Raw genomic sequence first — 25181 nt, 5'->3', positions numbered from 1 at the left:
TGACCCCCATCTAGAGTACCAAGGCTTCCCATCTAAGATAGGATTAATTACATGTAGTAAAATAAGAAAAGTTGCTGCCCTGAGAAGCATCATTCTCTATTTATATCTTATATTACTTAAAGCTCCAATGTACCATGCTAATAAATGTCTATAAACCTGAGAAGCAAAAGCAGATATAATATAATAAAAATGAACTTAAAATTCCCTCCCCATTTTGGCACTTACCCTTTTTCATTATTTGCTGGAACCAGTCTATCCTCTGAAGCACCAATTGCCAAAATACATGCCTGAGGTGGGTTAATAATAGCAGAGAAATGCTTAATTCCAAACATTCCTAAGTTGGAGATTGTAAAAGTGCCACCCTAGAGGGAAAAAAGATTTTAAAAATAGATATTAATTGCTTATCACAGAAATCAGAAAAAAATGACAAATACTCTAAGAAAAGATCTTAGGATAATCTTTACTTTGACTTAAGAAAGGCCTAAGGGAAAAAAAATAACCAAAAAAAAGGCAAAAACAAAAAAGAAAGGCCTGAATGGAACACATGTTACCAAAACTTATACCCATTACAGTATGAATGAAAGTTAGGAAGCAGACTTCGCCCAATGGATAAGGCGTCCGCCTACCACATGGGAGGTCCGCAGCTCAAACCCCGGGCCTCCTTGAGCCATGTGGAGCTGGCCCATGCGCAGTGCTGATGCGCGCAAGGAGTGCCGTGCCATGCAGGGGTGTCCCCCCGTGTATGGGAGCCCCACGCGCAGGGAGAGCCGCCCGGCGCAAAAAAAAGTACAACCTGCCCAAGAATGGTACCGCACACACGGAGAAGTGACACAACAAGATGACACAACAAAAAGAAACAGATTACTGTGCTGCTAAGGACAGAAGCAGTCATAGAACACACAGCGAATGGACAGACAACTGGGGGGGGGGGGTTGGGGAGGAGAGAAATATATAAAAATTAATCTTCAAAAGTCAGTTGTCCATATCTTACATTTGGTGTATGCTGTAGTCAGTAGTAATATACTTATTTATGTAGTGCATGTATGAGTGATAATACTTCGATAATTTTTTTTAAGGTTTTTTTGTTTTTGTTTTTATTTCTTTTCCCTTCCCCACCCCCCAGTTGTCTGCTCTCTGTGTCCATTCGCTGTGTGTTCTTCTGTGACCGCTTCTATCCTTATCAGAGGCACCGCCAATCTGTGTCTCTTTTTGTAACGTCATCCTGTTCTGTGTGCAGCGCCACCCTGGGCAGGCTGCATTTTCATGCTGGGTGGCTCTCCTTACGGGGCACGCTCCTTGCACATGGGGCTCCCCTATGCGGGCGACACCTCTGTGTGGCATGGCACTCCTTGCCCGCATCCACACTGCACGTGGGCCAGCTCCACACAGGTCAAGGAGGCCCAGAGTTTGAACCTTGGACCTCCCATGTGGTAGGTGGATGCTCTATCCATTGAGCCAAATCTGCTTCCCTCAATTTTTTTAATGGAAAAAAAAAGTCAGTTTTGCTGCCTTCTGCATACTAGTTGGAAAATGTCTAAGCCTTTACCATATTACTCAATTTTCCTTTATTTTGGGGACTCTGTGTCATTTAGAATATATGGTAAAATCAAAGGGTAGAAAATGCAATATAAGCGTTTGCTGGGGAGCAGATATAGCTCAAGTGGATGAGGGCCTGTCTCCCATATATGAAGTCCTGCGTTCGATCTCCAGTACCTCCTAAAACAAAACAAACAAATGAAAAAAAATAACTCTTAATGGGGAGCAGATAACAGCTCAGTGGTTGAGTACCTGCTTCCCATGTATGAGGTCCTGAGTTCATTCCCTGGTACCTCCTCTTTTGTTTTTGTTTTTGTTTTAAAGCATTATGCTGGCCTTAAAAGTAACATAATTTGTAAAATTCTTAAGGGGAGTATGTAAATCTTACCTGGAACTCATGTGGCTGTAATTTACCCTCTCGAGCTTTGGCTGCTAAGGAAACAACATCTTTTGCAATGGCTTCCAGTCCTTTTATATGTGCATTAAACACAATAGGAGTGATGAGTCCTGCAGGAGTACTGACGGCAACACTGATATCAACAACGTGATTTCTATTTAGAAAGAAAAAGGAAACCTAAACAACAGCGTTTATTAAGACCATGCTAGGTTAAGCAACAATATTGATATTTATTTCAAAACAATTTTAGAACCAATTTGTGCTAATGCTCATCCAGGAAGACATCTTTCCAGTTTTTACATTTTGTTGTGCTCTTCCTGACTTGCACACTTGAGAAAAATGAATGCAAAATGTATTAGCAGGTTGGTTTCACATGTACTTTCTAACCTCCATCTTGCTTTAACAAGACATGGGTACAGATGGAAAAAAAGGGCAGGATTTAGTAAGAATTAAACAAATGGAATGCCTTGGATTTTGGGAGAAGTCGCACAGCAAATACTACTTTCGCAGGAAGACTTATCCTGTTATTACATTTCTTGTTTAATAATCTTCCTCCTCAGACAGTAAGGGATGGTGTTTCCTATCTTGTTTACCACTGAATACATCAAATAGTATTCAAATAGTACATCTGTAGTAAGAATTTGCTGAATGGCTATAAGAATAAGTAAATGAAGGGCATTTGGTGAGAATTAATAAAAAAATTCATAGAATTTGCTCTGAAACCTCAATTCTTTCGTCTAAGTATTATTTTCTTCTGCAAGTATGGGGTTGGGGAGAGGGGAAATGGGGAGCTATTGCTTATTGGGTAGAGGGTTTCTGTTTGGGGTGCTGGTAAAGTTTTGGTAATGGGTGGTGTGTAAAGTGAACTGTATACTTGAAAGAGGTTAAAATAGGAAATTTTATGTTATATATATGTCACCACAATAACAATTTTAAAAAGCATCAGCTGTCACATGAAATTCATGTTAGATAAAAGAAGTGGATGAGTCTCCAATGTCACCTTTTCACACTCACTGGAATGGCTATTAAAAAAATAAAAAGACAATAACAATTGCTGGCTAGAATGTGGAGATCCTGGAACCCTCATCTACCTCTGGTGGGAAAGTAAAATGGTGCAACAACTTTAGGAAACAGTTGGGAAGTTTTTTAAAATGATAAATATAATTTACCATATCAATTCCACTCCTAAGGATCTATCCAAGAGAACTGAAAGCATGTCCACACAAAAACCTGTATGCAAATGTTCATAGCAGCATTATTCATAACAGCCAAAAAGTAGAAACAATCCAAATACCCACAACTGATAGACCACATATTTTATGATTCCATTTGCATGAAATGTCCAGAAAGACAAGTCTATCGACAGCAGAACAGACTGGAAGCAAGAATTGGAAAAAAAAAAAAAGGCACAGTGGTGTTTGAAAGGAATATAAGAAACATCCCTGCTGCCTTCAAGATGCTTAAATCTAATTAGGGAGATGAACTCCAAACATACAGGGGTAAAAAAGCAAAAGAGTAACTGACAAATAGTTTCCATTAGCGAAAGTGCCAAATGAGTAATACATACAATATTATGAGTGGGGAGAGCTTCCTTTTACCTTAGTTACTAAGAGGGAGAATTTGAGTGACACATTAAAGACGGGTACAATTTCAACAGCTAGAATGTGACAGAATGTGACAGTGTTGTGATTAAAAGCCTGGGTTTTCTCTTCAGCTAGCCTAAATTCAAATCCTAGCTTACCATTTACCACATAAGTGTCTTTGGGCAGGTTACTTAACTACTATGTGCGTTGGTTTCCTTATCTGTGAACGGAGACAATAATGGTACCTACTTCATAAGGTTCTTAAGATAATTAATGAGATAACGAATGTACATTGCTTAAGTACTCATTCAATGTTAGATGCTGTGATGCTGCATCATCATCATGACCATAAATAACATGGGAAAGGAATGTATCTAAGAACAAGGAAAAGGAAAGATCAAACAGCAACCTAGAAGGACAGAACTGAAAGGCATATACTAGTAACTGACAGAGATTGGAGAGAGAAAAGGGTTCTACAAAGGAGTTATAGAAAATAGGCCTTGACTGAATTATGGAAGGCTTTGAAGGTCTTAAGAAGCCAGCCATTTCTACTCAGACTCCACAAAGCTACCCATGAATCAGTGGTACACACAGGTGCTGAAAATAGGAAGACTGGTTCAAAGTCTATGTGGTAGATTGACTGATGACCCCCAAAAAGGTAAATCCATGTCCTAACCCCCAGAACCTGTGCATATGACCTTATTTGGGAAGAGGCTCTGTGGACCTAGCTAAGGCTCTTGGGATGAGATCATCCTGGCTTATCTGGGTGAAGCCCTAGTTCTAATGACAAGTGTCCTTTTAAGAGACAGAAGACATACAAAGACTGAAGATGAAGGCAAAAATTGGTGTTATACAGCCACAAATCAGGGAACTACTGGAGCTATCTAGAAACCAGGAGAGGCAAGGATAGATTCTTCCCCGAAAGCCTTCGGGGAGAGTGTGGCCCTGCTAATACTTTGATTTTGGACTTCTGGCCTCCAGAATTGTGAGAGCTTAAATTTCCGATGTTTTAAGCAACGTGTATGTGCTTACAGCAGCTCTAGGAAATTCTTTGGAGTAACCAAGGAAAAGATTACTTGATATATCTGACCACACTGAAAAATGTTAGAGTTCTCTTGGGGAAGAATTTAAGGAAGAATTCATGATGAGTATACAGAAAATGAGACACCCCCTTTAGGCAATCATTAAAATCAATTAGGGGAAATGGATGTGGCTCAAGTAGTTGGGCTCCCATCTACCATATAGGAGGTCCAGGATTTGATGCCCAGGGCCTCCTGGTGAGGGGAAGCTGGCCCACAGAGTGAGCTGGCCCACGCGGAGTGGCAGCCCATGCAGGAGTGCCACCCCACACAGGAGTCGCGGCCCATGCAGGAGTGCCACCCCACACAGGAGTGCCGCCCAACGTGGGAGTGCCAGCCAACGTGGAGAACTGGCGTAGCAGGATGATGTAACAAGAGACATAGAGGACAGACAACAAGAGACGTAGTAGAACAGGGAGCTGAGGTGGCGCAAGAGAATGATTGCCTGTCTCCCACTACAGAAGGTCCCAGGATCAGTTCCCAGAGCCACCTAATGAGAATACAAGGAAGCACAGGAGAACACACAGCGAACGGATGCAGGGAGCAGACAATGGGGTGGGGAAGGAATAATCTTAAAAAAAATAATAATATTAGCTTAGCATTCATGATATAATGCATGGCTTGGTCATGAACAATATTTTCATAGGCATAAAAATATTAACACTGATTACTAACTTAACCAAAATTTGTTCTATAATCATTTGGGGAAGATGGTTGGGGGATATTTATTGTATGTATGTGTGCCTGTGTGTAGAGAGGGTATAATTACCTTTCTTTAACAGGAAGTCAGTCAATAAAATAAATGAAAAATCCATGAAAGTCAACAGAAAAATGATATTTAGAAATAAGGTAAATATCAGAAGAAACAATCATTTAAAGTTGTGTTTGCCTCTTAGGAGTGACGCTCAGATTAAAGGGTGGGGTAGGTTCACTGTACCTAAATAGTATTTAATAGGTGCACAAAGTAGGAAAAGCCTAGGCTTAGGAGTCAAAGTCCTGGTTCCAATCTGCTATTTATTAACTCAGAACAAGTTACTTAACTCACTGATCGTCAGTTTCTTCATCTATAAAATGGGAGTAAGAGTGCCTAACTCTTCAGGTTGTCATGAGGATTAAACGATATGCAAAATACACGGAGCACCGTCCCAGTCACATATAAAAAAACAGTTACTATCCAGTTTAATTTTATATATTTCTGATACTTCATTTTCCAAACTGATAGAATGAATTTGTACCCTGTACTAACTAAATTTAGCACCATCTCATAAACAGTTTTCACATTGTTTTGCCTATGGAAATCATCTTCCCCACACCGCAGTACTGTCTTATTTCTCCTTATGCTCTATACATCTAGTCATACATTAGACAACAAAAGAAAACTGCTGATGAAGAGATACCTTCCCCAGTAGTATCTTACTTACTGTCTTATAACTGTGTCTAGCCAAGAAGAATTTGCTTCAGGAACTTTTAAACATGCCAAAGCTGAAGCTTTTATGATGAAGTCGTTGACAGAAATTTTGCTGCTCCCTTCTAACATCTGAAAAAAAACACAAGAAACCATTGTAGATGCTTAATTTCTCTCCTCAAAGACTAAAACTATATAATCTTCAAAAAGGAAGAAGGGAGAGAATATACTAACACCCAAAGGTAGAAGGGAGAGTGACATTTTAACCAAAAGGAGGTATTTATGGCTAAAGCTAATTAAGTGAGAAAAATGGTATAAAAGACAAAACTGGAAGGGAGCAAATGTAGCTCAAGTGGTTGAGCTCCTGCTTTTCATGTACAAGGTCCTGGGTTTAATCCCCAGTACCTCCTAAAAAAAAAAAAGACAATACTGGAGAGGTAGGCAGGGATCATATCATACATAATTTTGTAGGTCACCGTAAGAAGTTAGGGTTTTATTTTAAATGCAATGGAAAATCATCAAATACTTTGCTGTGGACATTGTCATATCTAGCCTAGTATTTCTAGTATTTCTAGGCTAGATATGACAATGTTGACAGCAGAGATACAGGTCCACTTCCCCCTTTTACATGTGAACTGAGTCAAGGGTTATGAATCAGTTTTCCTTCAGGAGACCTAAGACAGTTTATCTAACTATCTGTGATGCTCTGGGGCAGCAGTTCTCTAACTTTTTGGTCTTTGGAAGACCCCTTTTCACTCAAAAAAAAAAAAGATTAAGGATCTCAAAGAACTTTTGTTTATGTGAATAATTTATTGTATTATATTTTAAAACTGAGAAATCTATCAAATATTTATTGTTCATTTAGAAATAATAAACCTATTACAGTTAACATAAAATTTTAATAAAAAACAAAAAACAAAACCCACTATATTTCTCCAACCAAAATTAGTGAGAAGAGTGGCACTGTTTCACATTTTGCAAATCCCTTTAGTGTCTGGTTTAATAGTAGACTGATTCTCACATCTGAATAGCATACTTGCATTCATTCTATTGCAATATCATACATCATGGAGCCTCTGGAAAATACCATTGTATACTCATGGTAGAATGAAAACATAAAGGCAAATATTATGAAAATAGTTCTATCTTGTGGATCCCCTGAAAAGGATTCATGGACCCCCACAGGTCCCCAAGCACACTTTGAGAGCCAGTGTTCTAGGATTTTTTGTGAAGGAAACAGCCATAAAATAAAGGTACTTGTCTTCAGGCCCTTTCATCGTTTGTGAAACCAATATGCAAACTGGAATAACCATGGTTATACTAATAATATTACCTTAGAGAATTTTAGATATAATAGGAATCTATCACTAGATTAAGAAACAAAAAACCAAAGTACTATACTACACAGAACTCTTTAACAGTGAAGATGCTCTAAGTTTGAACTAAGTGAGGAACAATTAGGAAAGTAATTTTCAAGTTCCTGGACATAGATATAGGTATTAAATTTGACCCCAAAAAGCTATAATCAAATGTACTTCAAAAAGGTATGGACATTCTTCATCTGCCAGTCCTAGAGGCCTAAAATATAGCGTATAGCATTGAGCTTCTTGTTGCTGGCGTGATGGCTTCAAGGTTACTTCATGGAGCTGGTGCACTGGTCACACAGGCCCTGAGGGCACAGGGCCCCAACACGGTAGTCACCATGTGCTCCATGGTGTTTGGAGGGGGTGTTCCTACTGATGACAAGCAGGCTATTCCATGATGGCTGCAAGGAAGGGACTGGACTCATAATATACTACTCCCAAATGCAGCTGCAGGGCGGCAGACTTGGCCCAGTGGCTGGGGCGTCTATCTGCCACATGGGAGGTCCACAGTTCAGGCCCCGGGCCTCCTTGACCCGTGTGGAGCTGGCCCATGTGCAGTGCTGATGCACACAGGGAGTGCCGTGCCACGCGGGGGTGGCCCCCACCTGGGGAGAGCCGCCCAGCGCGAAGGGGGGTGCAGCCTGCCCAGGAATGGTGCCGCACGCGCAGAGAGCTGACACGGCAGGATGGCGCAACAGGGAGAGATGCGGATTCCCGTGCCACTGACAACAACAGAAGCGGACAGAGGAAGGCGCAGCGAGTGGACACAGAGAACAGACAACCGGGGTGGGGGGCAGGGAGGGGAGAGAAATAAATAAATCTATCTTTAAAAAAAACAAAAACAAATGCAGCTGCAGACACCAAGAAGACCCTAATTTAGTCCCCTCCATCACCAACAAGCCAATGGTGGGCTTCATCTGTGATGGGGACAACAGTGCTGCCATCTGGTCTCAGCTGCAAAAAGGTAAGGTCAGTAATACCTTAACTGCAGAGCCCATCACGAGCTGGTGCTCCACCAGTTGAGCCACTACAGAACCCCTGCACCAGCTCACTCGAAATGCACTGGACAGTTTTCTTCATTTCAATAAAGAAATTGCACTGGCTCCTTCTCCCATCTAAAAAAATTTTAAAAATACATTGAGAGGCAGCGGACTTGGCCCAGTGGTTAGGGCGTCCTTCTACCACATGGGAGGTCCGCGGTTCAAACCCCAGGCCTCCTTGACCCGTGTGGAGCTGGCCCATGTGCAGTGCTGATGCGTGCAAGGAGTGCCCTGCCATGCAGGGGTGTCCCCCGCGTAGGGGAGCCCCACGCGCAAGGAGTGCACCCCATAAGGAAAGCCACCCAGTGCAAAAGAAAGTGCAGCCTGCCCAGGAATGGTACCGCCCACATGGAGAAGTGACACAACAAGATGACGCAACAAAAAGAAACAGATTCCAGTGCCTCTGACAACAACAGAAGCGGACAAAGACAACGCAGCAAATAGACACAAAGAACAGACAACCAGGGGAGGGAGAGGGGAAAGAGAGAGAGAGAGAGAGAGAGAGAGAGAAAGAAAGAAAGAATTGAGAGATGCACCCAGCAACAGAGACCCAAGGTACATGAAGCAAAATCATAAAGAACTGAAGGGAGAAATAGCCTTCTGATGGGAGAAATAGACAATTCAACAATAACAGTTGGAGACTTCAATATCTTACTTTCAATAATGGATAGAACAAATATGCACAAGATCAACAAGGAAATAAAAGACTTGAACAACTATGTATAAACTAGGTCTATTAGAAATCTAGCCGTTCCTCTGCTGCTGTCCGGGCAAGTGCAGCGAGTGGGAGCGACAATGCCAAGATGGTCCTGCAGGTGCGGAGCAAGCATCAGGAGGCGGCCCCCCAGCCGCCCCAGCCACCCTGCTGAGCAGGGTGTCGAAGAGCAGCACCAGGGAGCCCAGGCCTGGGCGCAAAGGCGCCGCGGGCAAGAAGGTGGCCAGCACAGAGCGCGTTGCGCTACAGGCTGGGGGCGACCTCGGGAGGCGCCTGGTGACTGGGCTGTGCAGCGGGGGTGGCGGCTGGACCAGGACCACACTTCTGCTGGGTGAGCAGCTCTAAGCGCGTGGGAGGGAGCAAAAAAAAAAAGAACTCTATAGGTCACTCAACCCAGCACTAGAGAAGACACATTCTTCTCAAGGGCACGTTCTCCAGGCAGGCCATATGCCAGGCTATATAACACAAGTCAATAAATGTAAAAGGACCAAAATCATACAAAGTATGTTCTCTGATCACAATGGTGTGGAATTAGAAAATAATAGAAATAAATTGAGGATTTTCACAAAAACGTGGAAATTAAACAGCACGCCCCTAAAAAGTCAATATATCATTTAGAAGAAATGACAAGGGGAAGTAGAAAATACTTGGAGTTGAAGGAAAATGAAAACACATCAAAATTAATGGGATGCAGCTAAAGCAGTGTTTAAAGTGAAACTCAGAATTGTAAATGCCTACGTTAAAAAAGATGAAAAGATCCAAACCAACAACCTTTATTTCCTCTGGAAAAGAGCAAGGAAACCCAAAGAAAGCAGAAGAAAAGAAATATTAAGGATTAGACTGGAAATTAATGAAATAGAGAAGAGAGAAAATCAACAAAACCAAAATTGATTCTCTGAAAAGATCAACAAAATTGACAAACCTTTAGCTGGACAGACCAGAGAGAGAAGAGAGAGTTGGTTCAAATGACTAAAATCAGGAATGATAAAAGGGGGCATTATCTACCTTATAGAAATAGAAAGGAATATAAGGGAGTATTATGAACTGTATGCCAACAAATTAGATAACCTAGATGAAATGGGCAAATTCATAAACAGAAACATATCACCAAAATGGAACGAAAAATAGAAAATCTGAATAGACCTATAACATGTAAAGAGAATGAACTAGTAATTTCAAAACTATACACAGAAGAAAGCCCAAATCCACTTGGTTTCAATGATGAATTATACCAAACATTTAAGACTGTTATCTTTTATGAATATAGATGCAAAAATCTTCAACAAAACACTATCAAGTCAAATCCAGCAATATATAAATAGAATTATACACCATGACCAAATGAGATTTATCCCAGAAATACAAGGTTGGTTTAAATTCTGAAACTTAATTGATATAATAATAATGTCTTAATAGATTAAAGGACAAAAACCACATGAATGGAGCAGATGTGGCTCAGTTGAGTGCCCACCTCCTACATGGGAGGTCCCAGGTTCAGTTCCCAGTGCCTCCTGAATAAACAAAAACAACAACAAGCAAAACAAATGAAAAAACCATCTCAGGAAAGCCAGGTTGCTCAGTGATGGAGAGCTGGCTTCTCGCATATAGGTCCTAGGTTCAATCCCTAGCCCCCGGTACCTCAAAAACAAAACAAAACATAAAGCACATGATCACCTCAAAAGACAAAGAAAAAGCATTTGACAAAAGTCAACACCCAATCAAAAAAAAACAAAAACACTCAACAAACAAGGAATAGAAGGAAACTTACTCAATCTGATAAAGAGGATCAACAAAAAACCCACCACTATCACATCATATTTAATGGCGAAAGATTTACTTTCCCCTAAGATCAAGAAAAAGACAAGGATGGAAGAAATTCCTAGGGAATGCACTAAAAAACTACTAGAATGAATAAACAACTTCAGGAAGGTTTCAGGATATAAGAGCAATATACAAAAATCAATTCTAGTTCATTACACTCACAATGAGTAATCTGAAAATGAAACTAAGAAAACAATCCCATTTACAATAGTATCAAAAAGACTAAAATACCCAGAAATACATTTATCAAAAGAAGTGTAAAATGTATATTCTAAAAGCTATAAAACACTGTTGAAAGGAATAAAAAAAATACCTAAATAAATGGAAAAACATCCCGTATTCATAGATGGGAAGACAATGTTAAGAAGCCAATACTTCTCAAATTAACAGATTCAGTGCAACCCATACTAAAATTCCAGTTGGCTTCTTTGCAGCAATACACAAGCTGATCCTAAAATTCATTTGGAAATGCAAGGGACCCGGTCAAAACAATCTTGAAAAAGAATAAAGTTGGAGGACACACATTTCCCAATTTTAAAACTTACTACAAGGCTATAGCAACCAAACTGTGTGGTACTGGCATAAGGACAGACAACAACTAGATCAGTAACAGTCCAAAAATAAACCCTCAAATATACGATCTATTTTTCAAAGGTGCCAAGGCCATCCAATGGGGAAAGAACAGTCTTCTTATCAAATAGTGCTAGAACAACTGAATAGCCACATGTAAAAAAATAAATTTGGACCCATACCTTCACCATATACAGTCAATCCTCATTATACAAGTATTCCATATTTGAAAATTGACCATTCACTAAAATTTATCTGTACCCCCCCACCCCAATCAATAGTCACAGGACTTTCTTCCAGTCATTTCCAGACATGTGCAGAGTGGTAAAAAATTTGAGTCACCCAACATACAAGATCCCAGAAGAGATGAAAGACAATACTCTGCCTTTGTGTATCAGCTCTCAAACTGTAAAGAACTGCTCTTTTCATGGGATATTTATTGTTACATTTGTTGCTTTTGGTAAATGATTTCACTGTTTAAGATGGTCCCCAGGGGTAATATTGAAGTGCTAAGCACAAGAAGGCTGAGATGTACCTCATGGAGAAAATGCATTTAGAGAAGCTTCATTCAGTCATGAACTATAGGGCTATTGGCTGTGAGTTCAATATTAATGAAAATGGGCAAAACTGTAAATGTATAATCAGAAAAAGACAAAATTTTTAGCATTCCAAGAGTTAGAATTTCCAGACCATTTACCTTATTAAGTTCTTTTCGTACCAACAAAACTTCTCCCATATTTACATCAATAGAAAGGTAATAATGAGGTATGGTTTGCTTAGACTGCATTAACCGCTGTGCAATAACCTGAAACCAAAGAGATTCAAAATTCAATTATCTTGAGCTGAGTTGAGTCCTATCTAATTGAAAGATTTTCTTGCCCCCTCACTTGCTCTCTGGTAATGCTTACCTCAAGCATTATTATAACTGGAAGTCAGAGGACTGTACCATAAACTAACACTTCTCATAGTATTTAATCAGAATACAGTGATTTGTTTATTCCAAGTACTTAACTGGCCAAACCAAATATCCCTTAAACTAATTGTCTAAGATTCCCAACTGAAAGAGGCCCTGGTTAGTGTTTTTAAACTATGGATGCAATTAAACTAGTCTGAGTAAAGGTGCCCCCAAGAGCTTTGGTTTCTGGTTATGGTAATACTCTTACTCGGCGAATGTTGCTGATTGGGATATCTGTGAAGACACCTGTAGGAACTGGGGTCACTCCTGGACCTGGGAGAGGCACAGCATCTGCTGGGGCCTATGAAAGGAGGAAAAAGCTCTTAGTAACAGTGACTCAGTTTTGGCATAAGCACCTAGGTAAGACTGACAGTGACTCTTTTATAGACGACAAAGCAAGAACAGATGGCAAAATTTTTAGGAAGTCATGTAGAAGAACAGCTAGTACTATCCCATGGAGCAAAATGGACTTGGATTTAAGAGTCTTGTTTTTATTTTTTTTACTCAGAATTCTGAAAGCATGTTTTAAGTGTTACTTAAATAACTTTATTTTTGCAAGATGAGCAAAGCATCTTAAATGGGAAGGATTAAAAGATAAATATAAACAAGTTAATTCATTACCCTGAGCAGTGTTGAGAAGAAAAAACAATGGCAAATTTCTCATTTTGAAGCAAAAATCTAAGTAACAAAATCATGTTCCTTATTTTAGCTAATTATCTTAGCCCTTTAAGCAATCAATACAGACACTGGCTAAATGGATTTAATCCTTATGTAGACTATTTAATCAAATAAAATCCAAACTGCAGTCAATCAATTTGCAAACATAATTTTAAAAATAGGGGCTGAATGAGAAGAGGGTGCTTTAATAAAAATTCAATATCACTACTCAAAAAAGCATTTGAGGGAAGCGAACATGGCTCAACTGATAGAGCACCCATCTACCATATGGAGGGTCCAGGGTTCAATCCCCAGGGCCTCCTGACCCATGTGGTAAGCTGGCCCACGCGCAGTGCTGCTGCCACGTGCAAGGAGTGCCAATGCCACGCAGGGGTTTCCCCGCGCAGGGGTCCCCCATATGCAAGAAGTGCGCCCGCAAAGGAGATCTGCCCTGTGTGAAAAAAGTGTAGCCCACCCAGGAGTGGCGCCACACACGTGGAGAGCTGATGCAGCAAGGTGACGCAACAAAAGAGACACAGTTTCCTACTGCCGCAGGATAATGTAAGTGGACACAGAAGAAGACAGTAAATGGATACAGATAGCAGACAACGGGGGGAAGGGGAAAGGAATAAATAAAACAAATCTTTAAAAAAAAAAAGAAGCATTTGGAATGCATGTCAATGAAGTACCAGGTATATCATCTTTGATTTTATATATAAATGACAGCACATTCATATTTAAATATTGCTAAGCTACTGAAATTAAACAAAAGAAAACATACTCTGGATAAATTCTTTCATTTATAAATAACGTATGAGCCAGTCTAACAGGCTGGACAAAACACTTTGCAGGAATAAACTACAATAAAAAGCCATATGTAACTCACAGGAGCAGCTTTGGTAGGCACAAAAGAGTCAATGTCCTTCTTGGTGATTCTGCCATCTGGTCCCGTCCCTGCGAAAGAGACAGATGAACAGGAGGGAGGGAGAGAGAGAGAGAGAGAGATCACATACATGACTATACACGTGAAGACATATAGACGATTCCCCCAAGAAGATTGACATCGTGATTCTGAAGTGCAAGTTCCTATGGGATCTCTACCAGAAACACTCTGAAGGGATAACAGCTTCCAATCCTGCCCCTTGAAGTTCTCTGAAAAGAATACCAGATTTTTTTTCAAGTATTAATTTTAATTCACAGAGTACCTTGCTTGACCTGTTGTGATTCTTTTGCTTATAATGATAGAAAATCTTTTATCTATTTCTCTTTTAGAGTTTTATCTTATTAAATTGCATGTGTTTTTCCTTTTGATATTCCTTACTTTTAACTTGAGATACCAACATAAGGATAAATGCTGAGTACAGGTTATAAATCTAAAAGGAAGACTAGCTGCATCCTTCTGGTTAGCTCCAAAAAGACCCTTTTGGAACCCTGAAATAGATCTCATTTGGGTTCTAGAGTCACTTGATCATAAAAAATTCTTTTTATAGGATCAACAGATGTGATACAAACTATTTTGGACAAATCAGACAAGTCAATTTTTTTACCCCAAGATAGCATGTATACCTCTTAATTGCAATGATCTCATATTTAGATTTATTCAATCTCTATGCAGTCTCCATCATTCATAGCTTTCTGACAATAGCCAAGACTCTAAACTGACCTGGTGTCAGAGACAATGAAGGAAACAGGTGCAGCACTGTACTGTTCTCTCAATAGGCTTACTTTTATTTCTTACCCCCACCCCCAATCTCTTAGGTATAATTTTAGAACCAAGGAGATAATCCTGAACCTTAATTCTAAGAAGATTCAGAATTAAGTTATTAGAATACCTTTTATACTGGCATACTTCTAGAAAAAATTTGGTCAAATTGTTTCATTCTCTCCCAAGGCAGACTTTTAAAAGGACTCTCATTGTGTGCAAGTCTTTCCAATGCTTCCTTCATTATGAAAACTGAGGGGTTGGCTAGGATTGTGTTTATTCTCACCAGATGCTCTAGAACAGAAGTGGCAGTACCCCTGTTAGATTCACCTGCTATAGGAAAAGAAAAAAGAAAGGGCCGCCGTCCCACTTTCTTCTGAAATTACTCTGGGAAAATTCCCATATCCAATCCTTGACTAAGTTCTCTTGGTTCCACATCAAAATGTATCCGGAATCTGTAATTTCCACTTTCACTACTTTGGTCTTAATCACCATCATCAGCTCCAGCAAAAACATCTTAGCAGATGCCATGGCTTTCATTTCATCCAGTTCCACCGAGCAGCCAAAATGATCTTTTTCAGACAAATCATTTTATGTCACTTCCTTGCTTATATCCTTCAAATGGCTTCCTTCTACACTTTAAGTAAATAAAATTCAAACTAACTCTTTACCAGGACTGACAAGGTCCTTTATGTTCTCACCTGCGTTACTCTCCAACCTCATCTCCTACTGCTAGACCTTTGCTTGCTGTTTCATTCACACTGGCCTCCTTTATGTTCTTTCAACATGACAAACTCTTTCCTACTTCAGACTGTAATGCTGGTCTCTGTGCCAAAATGCCCTTTCCCCGGTTTTCACATGGTTGGCTCACAGCTGACTCCTCATCTTTCAAGTCAGATTAAATGTCACCTCATCAGAAAGATCTTCCCCAACCACCCTGTCTAAAATCAGTCACAACTGCACACATATCCATCTTGTCACTCACTAGTAGTATATAACACTCAGTTTATTTCTTCATTACCATTTAAATTATCTTGTGGTGCTGGGATGTGAATCCAAGCATTCCAGTTCTAGAACCCATACTCTTTTAACTACTATGCTCTACCCTCTTTTTTCTCTTCATTTAAATTGTCGTTGGTAATATAAGCAACTTGACTCCTGAAATCTTGTCTACCTTATTCATCCTATGAACAAGTGTCTGACGCATAGACGTACTCAATGAGTATCTGTTGAAATAATAAATGAATTGCCTCACACTGCCTGCACTATAAAAAATATTGGGATTTTTCCAGTTATATTTTTAGCAAAGTAGACAGTGTTGCTAAACATCTAATAAGTGGCCCTTCTTTACTTGTTTCTCTTTTGAAAATTTCTATTGTGATAAGATATATACAACATAAAATTTCCCATTTACCACTTTCAAGTATACAATTCAGTGGTGTTAATTATATTCACAACATTGTGCTACATCATTCATTACCAAAACTGCCTGAGATAGAATTGCTAATGCAGTCTCTCCTCCCCTTAAAATTTATTTCAGCTTACAATGCTGTCCCTGATTCTAATCACATAAGCATAAGGGATGGTGCTATTTGAAATAACATTAAGATGGAAGAAAGAATCTTCTAATATTATAAAAATCTTCTGAGGTCCAAAAAATTTACAACATTCTGTTGTCGTGTCTTTTGAGATTGGCTTGCCTTCTAACCACAAAACAGAAAACTGCACCTAGATGATAACTATCACTGAATGTCCATAGCTGGACAATTGGGGAAATAACCATATTTTCCTTTAGTAATTAAGGATGTCAGAGCATCAAAACAGAAGGCAGCAAAGGGTAATAGGAAGAATACAGGCTTTAGAGTTAAACAAGTCTAGAGTCAAATCGTAACTTTACTAATTAGCAGGAAAGTAGACCTCTTAGAGAGTCTCAGTTTTCTTACCCAAAACAGAGGGAATGGTAATTCTTTCACAACAAAGAAATGTGAAAATCAAATGCACAAGTTAAATGCCTAGCATACAGTACTAGCGATCAAATCAGGTCACAGAGGTAGTAATTTCCTTTTCCCAATAAGTATAATAATTACCTAACATTACATTTTAGCTCAAGTTTAGTTAAAAACATTTATCTAAGTGCGAGGCAATAATAACACGAACAACTAAGATGCACTGAGTACTTATAGGCCAGATACTGTTCTAAGCACTTCACTGTGTTTTTTTTTTTGAGGTACCAGGGCGGGGAAGCCAGTTCTCAATCACTGAGCCACATCGGCAACCCTAATTCATTTAATTCTTACAATTCTATACCATGTATACTATTATCTCAGTTTCACAGTTGGGAAAACAGGTTCCATAATTCATCTAAAGGCATATACAAGTTAAGTAACTGACCAAAAGAAATATGCATAGAAAATGAGAGCCAGGATTTAACTCTATGTGATCTAATTCCAGATCTCATGCTCACATCACTAAAGCTGTATTTTCTCTTGGGGGGGGAGGGGAGAAGGAGGAAGGGGATGAGTAAGACAATTTCCCCCGCCCTCAAGGAGCTTTAGTTCAGTTGTATATGAATTTTATTGTTTTAAGTCATTTCTAATCAATTCAACTTCCTATTATCTTTTACTTTGGTTTTTGGCTGTTTACTACATTCAGCAACCTAGCACTAATAGAGATTTTTTTCTTATTAAACAATCAAGTCCTATAACCCAACCTTCGCAAACAAGTACCGTATACTTTCAGCTATCACTAATAATCAAGCAGTTCAAATGAATTATGGGAAAAGGGAAAAAAAGTATTTACTTGTACAGATAAACCCTACGGAGACTAAATAAAGCACAATAACGGTATCCCTACTCTGGTAGCGGCAAAGGAGAAACTTCCCTCCTTCATCCTTCTCCCCATGATCCCAGTTAAGAAGACAATAGCTGTACTGCTGGTCTTAAGGAGGAAATTAAACTAGAATTTAACTTTCTAATCCTATCCCATAGAAAGAGACTTACCTTTCACTTGTGCAAGGTCAATCCCTTTCTCTGCTGCCAATTTCTTTGCAAGAGGACTAACAAACAACCTTCCCTTTGGTCCAGCAGGAGTAGCTGGGCCGGTGAGTAAAGGTGAGGGGGTTATGGGCTGGGGAGTTGGAGGAATGGTGGCCACCTTTTGAAAAAAGGTACAAATTGTCAGTTCACCCCTGCAAAGATAGGTCTGAAAGATCATAATTCAAAAGCTGTTTTACTTTAATAATTTCATCCTTTTTCCACAGAATAAAATGCAGTTGTTTTTTGGTTAACAAACACAATATAGCAACATGAATAGCAAGAACAATGCTTTGTGTAAAAGAGCAATGCCAAGTTATCTTACTCCATGATAAGATGGAAAGGCATGGAATTTAATACTGTGGATCAATCAATGAATTCTTGTAGCCTTTCTAGTATTTTAATCTGTGGTCACTTCTGTATTCTCATTCTCTTACATCACCGTTACGGTTTTTGTTTTTTTTTCACTTGATCTTTTTTTTTCCTTAATCTAATTTTGAAATACGAAATTATGCTGAAACATTCTATGATGAAAAGTATCTTAACAAATAAACCAATTTTGCTATTTGCCAACTCCCCAGAAATGTATGGAAGTCAGAAATCAAGTTTTTGCTGACAGAAATGTGTACTAAATCTAAACTCGTCTGATTCTAGCATCAGAAGACTTGTTATAATGTGATCTACACTTGGAATTCATCAAAGTTCATGTTAGACATGATATACTAAATTCTATGCCAAAATAATATGTTCCAATAGATTACAAATATATGTTTAACCTAGACAATATGTAATATACCAAGAAGACTGACAATGACAGATTATACAATAAATTTTATGAAAAATGGAGAATGTAGTCTCACCTTCTAAAAGCATGAGATCTACATCTAAAGCAGAAAGAGAACATGTCACCTCAATACATGGAACTTCACTGTGCTTTGTTTTCAGCAGGGCTCAAGACAGGAGGGGGAAAAATGCTACAAGGATCAAACTACTGACCCTTAGGTGAACGGACCAGTGCCACACACCCTATAGTTCTCCACAAATGTTAACTGAATATCTCCTTCCTCATTCAGACTCTCTCTCAATTCCAGAAGCATACCTACCGGAGGTGGGGTTGGTGGTAGTGCTTGGGGTTTTAAATCAGTTACTTCAGTTGGCCGATAGTCAGCAAATGCTGGTATATCTGCTTCTTTTTCTACAATGATACAGAGTGGGGTTCCTAGAGGGACATCTCTTGTACCTTCAGGAACCAAGATTTTTGCCAGGTAACCTTCTTCTTGAACTTCAAAACCTTAAATAGAAAGAAAAACAATTACAGACTTAAAGGACTCCTGTAGTCTTCTAAAACTCAAAGCACCGTTTTAAGTAAAAGGCTCTCCTCCTTCAAACTAGGTATTTAACCTTTCTGCAAGTTATTTAACCTCTCTGTGCCTCAATTTCTTTGCCTACAAAATGAAGATCATAATAGTACCAATCTCATAGGGTACTATGAAGATTAAAATAATACTTCCCAAGTACTTATAAACAGTAGGTACAAAGTAAATACTAAATATGTTATTTGTTAAATAAAACTATAAGCGATCACAATGTTAGTTCTGAAAGTTGTTCTAACAAACATCTTCTATACAGACCTACAGTACTCCAAGGTGGCATCAGTTGTACCACTAAAAAGCAGAACCTCATGGATGTCAAATTAAGGGAACTACCAAGTTGGACAGTAATATGGAATTTCACACCTAAAGCATTTTTGGAGCTTTTCAAAGAGGTTATACTTGGTATTATACCAAATATTTCAATGTGGAAGAATTCAGCATTACTGGGGTTTCCATGGTGCTACTACCAATGACGTTTTATTCAGTTACTGCTTTTCTTAAAAAAACTCAAATATGACACATTGCAAAAATACAACTAAAAGAAGCCATCACAGAGGATAAGCTTTGCTTTTTTTCTTTTAAATTTATTTATTTATTCACCACCCCCACCCCCCGCCCTTTGTCTGCTCTTTGTGTCCATTCACTGTGTGTTCTTCTGTGTCCACTTGTATTCTCATCAGGCAGCACTGAGGATCTGTGTCTCTTTTTGTTGCATCATCTTGCTGCATCAGCTCTCTGTGTGTATGGCACCACTCCTGGGTGGGCTGTGGTTTTGCGTGGGGTGGCTCTCCTTGCACAGGGGCCACTCCTTGGGTGGGGGGCACCCTTACACGGGGGCATCCCTACATGGGCCAGCACTCCTTGTGCACAGCAGCACTGCACGTGGGCCAGCACACCACACGAGCCAGAAGGTCCCGGGTATTCAACCCTTAGACCTCCTGTGTGGTAGGCGGATGCTCTATCTGTTGAGTTACATCCACTTCCCTAAGCTTTGCTTTCTTCATCATGGCTTTCCATGCCATTGTGCCTCCTCTTAACAAATGAAATCCTTGTTGAATCCTTCCATTTCCTAGTACAGAATTAATATCCAATAAAAGACATGATTAAAAAGAAAAGTCTCCAGAACCAAAGTAGAATTCAGTTTGAACAAGGTAACATTTCTCTAGAGCACTGGCGCTAAAGTTAAACAAAAATGTACACTATCATTTTCAAGGTATTTTGTTTTTTTCAAAGAAACAGAATCCTGTCTTCTAATAAAATCTTATGGAGAGGGGAGCAAATATAGCTCAGTGTTGAGTACCTACTTCCCACATATGAGGTCCTAGGTTCAAACCTCGGTACCTCCTAAAAAAAAATAAAATAAAAATCTTAATCTTACAGGAAAAAATATGCAAAAAATATAAAACGGAGATGCTCTGGTGGAAGTGGGAATGGGGAGAAGCAGATATAGTAAAGAACCCTGCTCTTTAAGTGTTCCCCCGTCCATCCCCATCCTAAGGCACCATGAAGGAATTATGGGGTTTTGAAAATAACCTCTATAGAGGATGCCCAGCTATCTCCCACTAGAATTCTAGGGAATGGATAAGTCTCCCTTAGTGGCAATTATGGGGAGGAGGGAAAAAATTCAAAATATTTACACACATCTATAAATATCATCATAAACATATTGTCAATGTGGGTTTTGTTTCTGACCAGTCTCAAAAACGAATCAGAAAGGGATAAAAATGGGAGTGGATGTAGCTCAAGTGACATCCTGTACCTGCTTCCCATTGTACAAGGTCCTGGGTTTGATCCCCAGTACCTCCTTAAAAAAAAAGAAAGAAAGAAAGGGATACATGGAAATGTGATAGGTATCTGAACACCAAAGATATTAATATACTCTTAAGTGATGAAAACAATCTAAACCCTGAGTTCAGTTTTCCCTGAAAGCCATCTAAAATTCTTTGGTATTTTCTTGCCTTGGAGGTTATTTTCTCCTTTTTCTTCTTTTCTTCCCTCTTCCAGTTTAGAGAATGGCAGTTCTGATATGGTTGCTCAGTGAAATAATAATTAAGCTAAGAAGCAAACTCTGGCCTAAGAACAACATCTGAGTTGACACATACTTGATTCGGTGAGAATACCATATGGAACTGACAAACCAATTATGCACATTTTTATTATAAAGTATCCTGTCCCAGGAAATGAACCACAGAATTATAGTTTTCACGTTAACCCTTACTCATTATAGGATAAGATGGCAATTCTCTTCCCTCATTTGAAAATTCAATGCCTGAACCATTAAGAGCTGAAGAAATCTCACCTATAGTGGCCTTGTCAGTCTCTATCTCTGCCAACAAGTCCCCTTCACTTAGCTTTTCACCCACTTTTTTTTCCCATCTTTGAACTGTGCCCACGGTCATAGTGGGAGAAAGGGCAGGAAGAACCACCTGTAGAAACAAATACATATTATTGCTTAAGACTAGGAAGACGTGGGCACAGTGGCACTCAGGCAACCGTATATCATTTTATGGAATGAACGTGATTATGGGAATCCAAATTCCCACCTGCCTGATGACCCCATAACAAGAGCAAGAGCTCAGTGCCGCTACAGCTTCCCACTCTTTAAATCACAAGCTTTATAAATATCAGCATCCTCCAAGATCAAAAGCAATACGGAAGGATTTTGAGACAGTCAAAATTAATTCCTCAATAAATATCTAAAAAAACAAAGTACCATTTTACTTTTTAAAAAAAAATTTCTATTAAACTGGAAAATTTTCATTTTCATGAAATGATCTTGTCTCAGACTATTCTGTTAGAAGTTTGCTGTGCTCTGTACCTAGAATCTCATCTATCTTTTCACTGATAGGAAAAAGCATTTCTCCCAAGCTTCCCAGATGTCTTTCCAAAATAAAAAACTAATACTCAGTGCATTTGAATGTGGTAAGGGAATATCTGTGCTCTATATCAGTTACTACTTTAAAAAGTTAAAAAAAAAAAAAAAACTAACATTCAGAACTATTCTCACAAGTCACTTACATTCCAACAAAATCCAAACATCAGACTGATTGATCTAAATTAAAAATTCCTCTCCTATTTATATGGCTTGTGTGTCCACTGAATTCAGATGCTTATTCAGTTATTGTGGGTTTCACCTGGTGTCTTCTTAGTCTTTTGTATCTAATTAGCAATAGGATTATTCTAAGTAAAAAATTATTTCAATTGATGTCTCTGGAAGGAGGGAAAAAAAGTAAAATCAGAACTCCAAGTAGAAAAATTCTCAAAAAGGTTTTTGACTAGAATTTGCCATCTTTATCTGCTTCTCAAAAATTATTGGAACTAAAAATCTCCATATAATTAAGGCACAATCCTAACACTTGTACACAAAGCCAGACATAAAATGGAGAGAAATGAAATAAGTCTTATGTAGTGAGAAAGGTTGCTGAACAAGATGAAATAAATCAACAAACTGAATACCAGGCACAACTTCATAAATAAAGATTGTTAATAACAGATATTATTCTGTTCTATGAAGTGGAGCATGATGCCCAAAGAAGAAAATAATGTCTATAAAGAAATTTCTACATATAAACTAAGTGACAAGTTTTACTTGTAATCCTTTAGAAAGGACAGCTGGTTTTTATCCAATCTCCAAGACACACAAAAATACACAGAATAACTAATATCTAATTTCATTTCTTAAAAACTGATTTAATGGGCCATGATGTGAACCAATGTATATGAGGTGCAGAGGTGCCCAAAGATGTACTTACCAAATCCAATGGATGTGTCATGATGATGGGAACGAGTGTTGTTGGGGGGGGGAGAGGGGGGGTGGGGGGGTGGGGTTGAATGGGACCTCACATATATATTTTTAATGTAATATTATTACAAAGTCAATAAAAAATAAAAAAATTAAAAAAAAAAAAAAACTGATTTAGTTAAGAGAATCAACAGCGATTACATTTACTGCATTCAGCTTTGTTGCAATGCTGTTAGTGATTACATTTAACTGCCTTCAGCTCTGTAGCAATGCTATTATATACTACATATATTCCACCCTTATTTCTCTTTATTATCAGTTTTCTCATTTTTTAATACTACTGGATTCCTTTACCCACTTTTAGAATACAGAAGACTACTTATCAAATTGTAGACCCTTTATTCAACAGACAGCACATGAGGCCTACTACAAACTCTGTACAGGGAGTGGCTATAAGTACAAATCATTCTCAAAATCTATAACATAATGTTCTAGAATGAGAAGTACCATACATTATCCTCTGAGGTGCAAAAAGTTAAAGGAAATGTCCAAGTTCACAGACCTGGAAATAAAGGCTGTGTGTTTCCATGCTTAAATCTTTTTACTCCCAAAATGACAAAAGCTAGCCACATGGAATGCCAGTCTCTAGGAGAGGATAGCCACCTATAAGAAATGATAAGTAAATATAAATCCTCTACTGCAAACACTCAGAGGCTGGGCCTCACCTGCATGTGCGTGGGATATGAGCTGCCAGGAGCCTGAGCAGATGGTGTAGGAGGTGGAGCAGCAGCAGCAGGGGTTGATGCTGGGGCTGCTTGTGGGGGAGGTGCTGCAGAGGAATCCAATGTATAATTTTTAAAGGCATCAATATCCTCAGGCCTAAGAAAGAAAATGAAGGCATGCATAAATATAAAGGGTTAGAAAGGAGATTCAGCTCCCACACAAGTAATCTTCAGACATCTTTAACTCTTAATTTCTCAATTCTGGATTAAAATGCTAAGTACCAAATTACCAAGGTACCACTCACTTTTCAACTGTAATACAGATAATCGCTCCAACTGGAACATCCCTGGTACCTTCAGAAACAAGAATCTTTGCCATGTAACACTCTTCCAGACTCTCAAACCCAACAGTGGCTTTATCTGTTTCAACCTTTTAACACAAAAAGCATTAGTTTAGGTTTACGCATCCAGCGTGAAGTTTATTAGCTTGTGTCCAGAATCATAACAGTTCAATCATCATGTGAATATAAAGGCTCTATGACAGACTAGCAAGGATTATTGAAAGGCATTTTACCTAAAAATTAGTTTGGCTAGTTGCTGACAAAACTTACCTCTGCAATTAAGTCACCCTCATTGATTTTTTCCCCTTCCTTTTTTTCCCAACGGGCTATAGTGCCTGCCTGCATTGTGGGGGAAAGAGAGGGCAACGGAACCTGGAGAAAAGCAGAAAAACTAATTTTAAAAGAAGGACTACTAACTCTCAGTCTGGTTTTAGATTTATTAATTCGATTTAATTTAATTAGTTTAAAGCAAAGAGTTTATTGAGTCCCATTACACACCGGGCACTAGGGATACAAAAACTGCTCCTGTTAAAGTTCATGCTCTCTGTCCGCGGGTCTGACAGATCACGTGCCTCAGTACATGTTTCACAGCCAACCCCAGGCTCAGAGCTCTTCTTTGAATGGAATAAATCAAGAAAGGAAAACTCAAGAGCTACAGAAAAGCTGGGAGTTGGAGAAAGGGCGGTTACGGATACTGAGAAGGGATGGAGGTTCGCTGAGGCTTCTAAGGACTGATCCCAAATCCAAGAAGGACAACGGGACGGGGGCTCACCTTCTGATGCGGGGGAAGACTGTAACAGCGGCGGCCGGACAACGCCAAAAGCTGCAGCAGGAAGCGGCTCCGCGGTGTGGCCCGAGAGCTGGGGCTCCAGGAACACAGTGCCCGGACCCCGCCATACCCTGCGAACGCGCTGTTGCAACGGGCCGGGGTCGGGCCAAACCGTGGAGTCGTGCACGCAGCTCCGGGTCCCTCCCGCACAGCAGTGCACCGAGGGCCAAATCCCGCCCTTGGGGCCGCACGCTGGGCCCGTCGCGCACAGACGCTCCACATAATGCCAGCGACCCCGATGCCCCAAGCCCGACGCCGTCTCCGGAGTGACCTCTCCAAGAGCAGCGCGCCGCTGCCGTCAGCCACGCCGCGCAGCCG

The 25181-nt window shown here is 39.5% G+C and overlaps 1 protein-coding gene across 1 annotated transcript in view; it reads right to left on the bottom strand.

Annotated features, from left to right (window-relative positions):
- DLAT (dihydrolipoamide S-acetyltransferase) overlaps positions 1-25181 on the bottom strand; it is a 27375-nt gene extending 2194 nt beyond the window's left edge. The window contains exons 1-13 of the mRNA XM_004481155.5: positions 24807-25181; positions 24305-24406; positions 23999-24123; positions 23697-23850; positions 21529-21655; positions 18960-19147; positions 17824-17977; positions 14009-14076; positions 12674-12766; positions 12208-12315; positions 6017-6132; positions 1925-2087; positions 226-362 (exon numbers count right to left, since the gene is read on the bottom strand). Of these exons, the coding sequence (XP_004481212.1) occupies positions 226-362; positions 1925-2087; positions 6017-6132; positions 12208-12315; positions 12674-12766; positions 14009-14076; positions 17824-17977; positions 18960-19147; positions 21529-21655; positions 23697-23850; positions 23999-24123; positions 24305-24406; positions 24807-25085 (1814 nt within the window). The 5' untranslated portion in view covers positions 25086-25181. The remainder of the gene's footprint in view (positions 1-225; positions 363-1924; positions 2088-6016; positions 6133-12207; positions 12316-12673; positions 12767-14008; positions 14077-17823; positions 17978-18959; positions 19148-21528; positions 21656-23696; positions 23851-23998; positions 24124-24304; positions 24407-24806) is intronic.

Source organism: Dasypus novemcinctus, chromosome 27 (genome assembly GCF_030445035.2).
Source record: "Dasypus novemcinctus isolate mDasNov1 chromosome 27, mDasNov1.1.hap2, whole genome shotgun sequence".
NCBI classification, from domain to species: Eukaryota; Metazoa; Chordata; class Mammalia; order Cingulata; family Dasypodidae; genus Dasypus; species Dasypus novemcinctus.
This window is presented reverse-complemented; position numbering and strand designations above follow the sequence as displayed.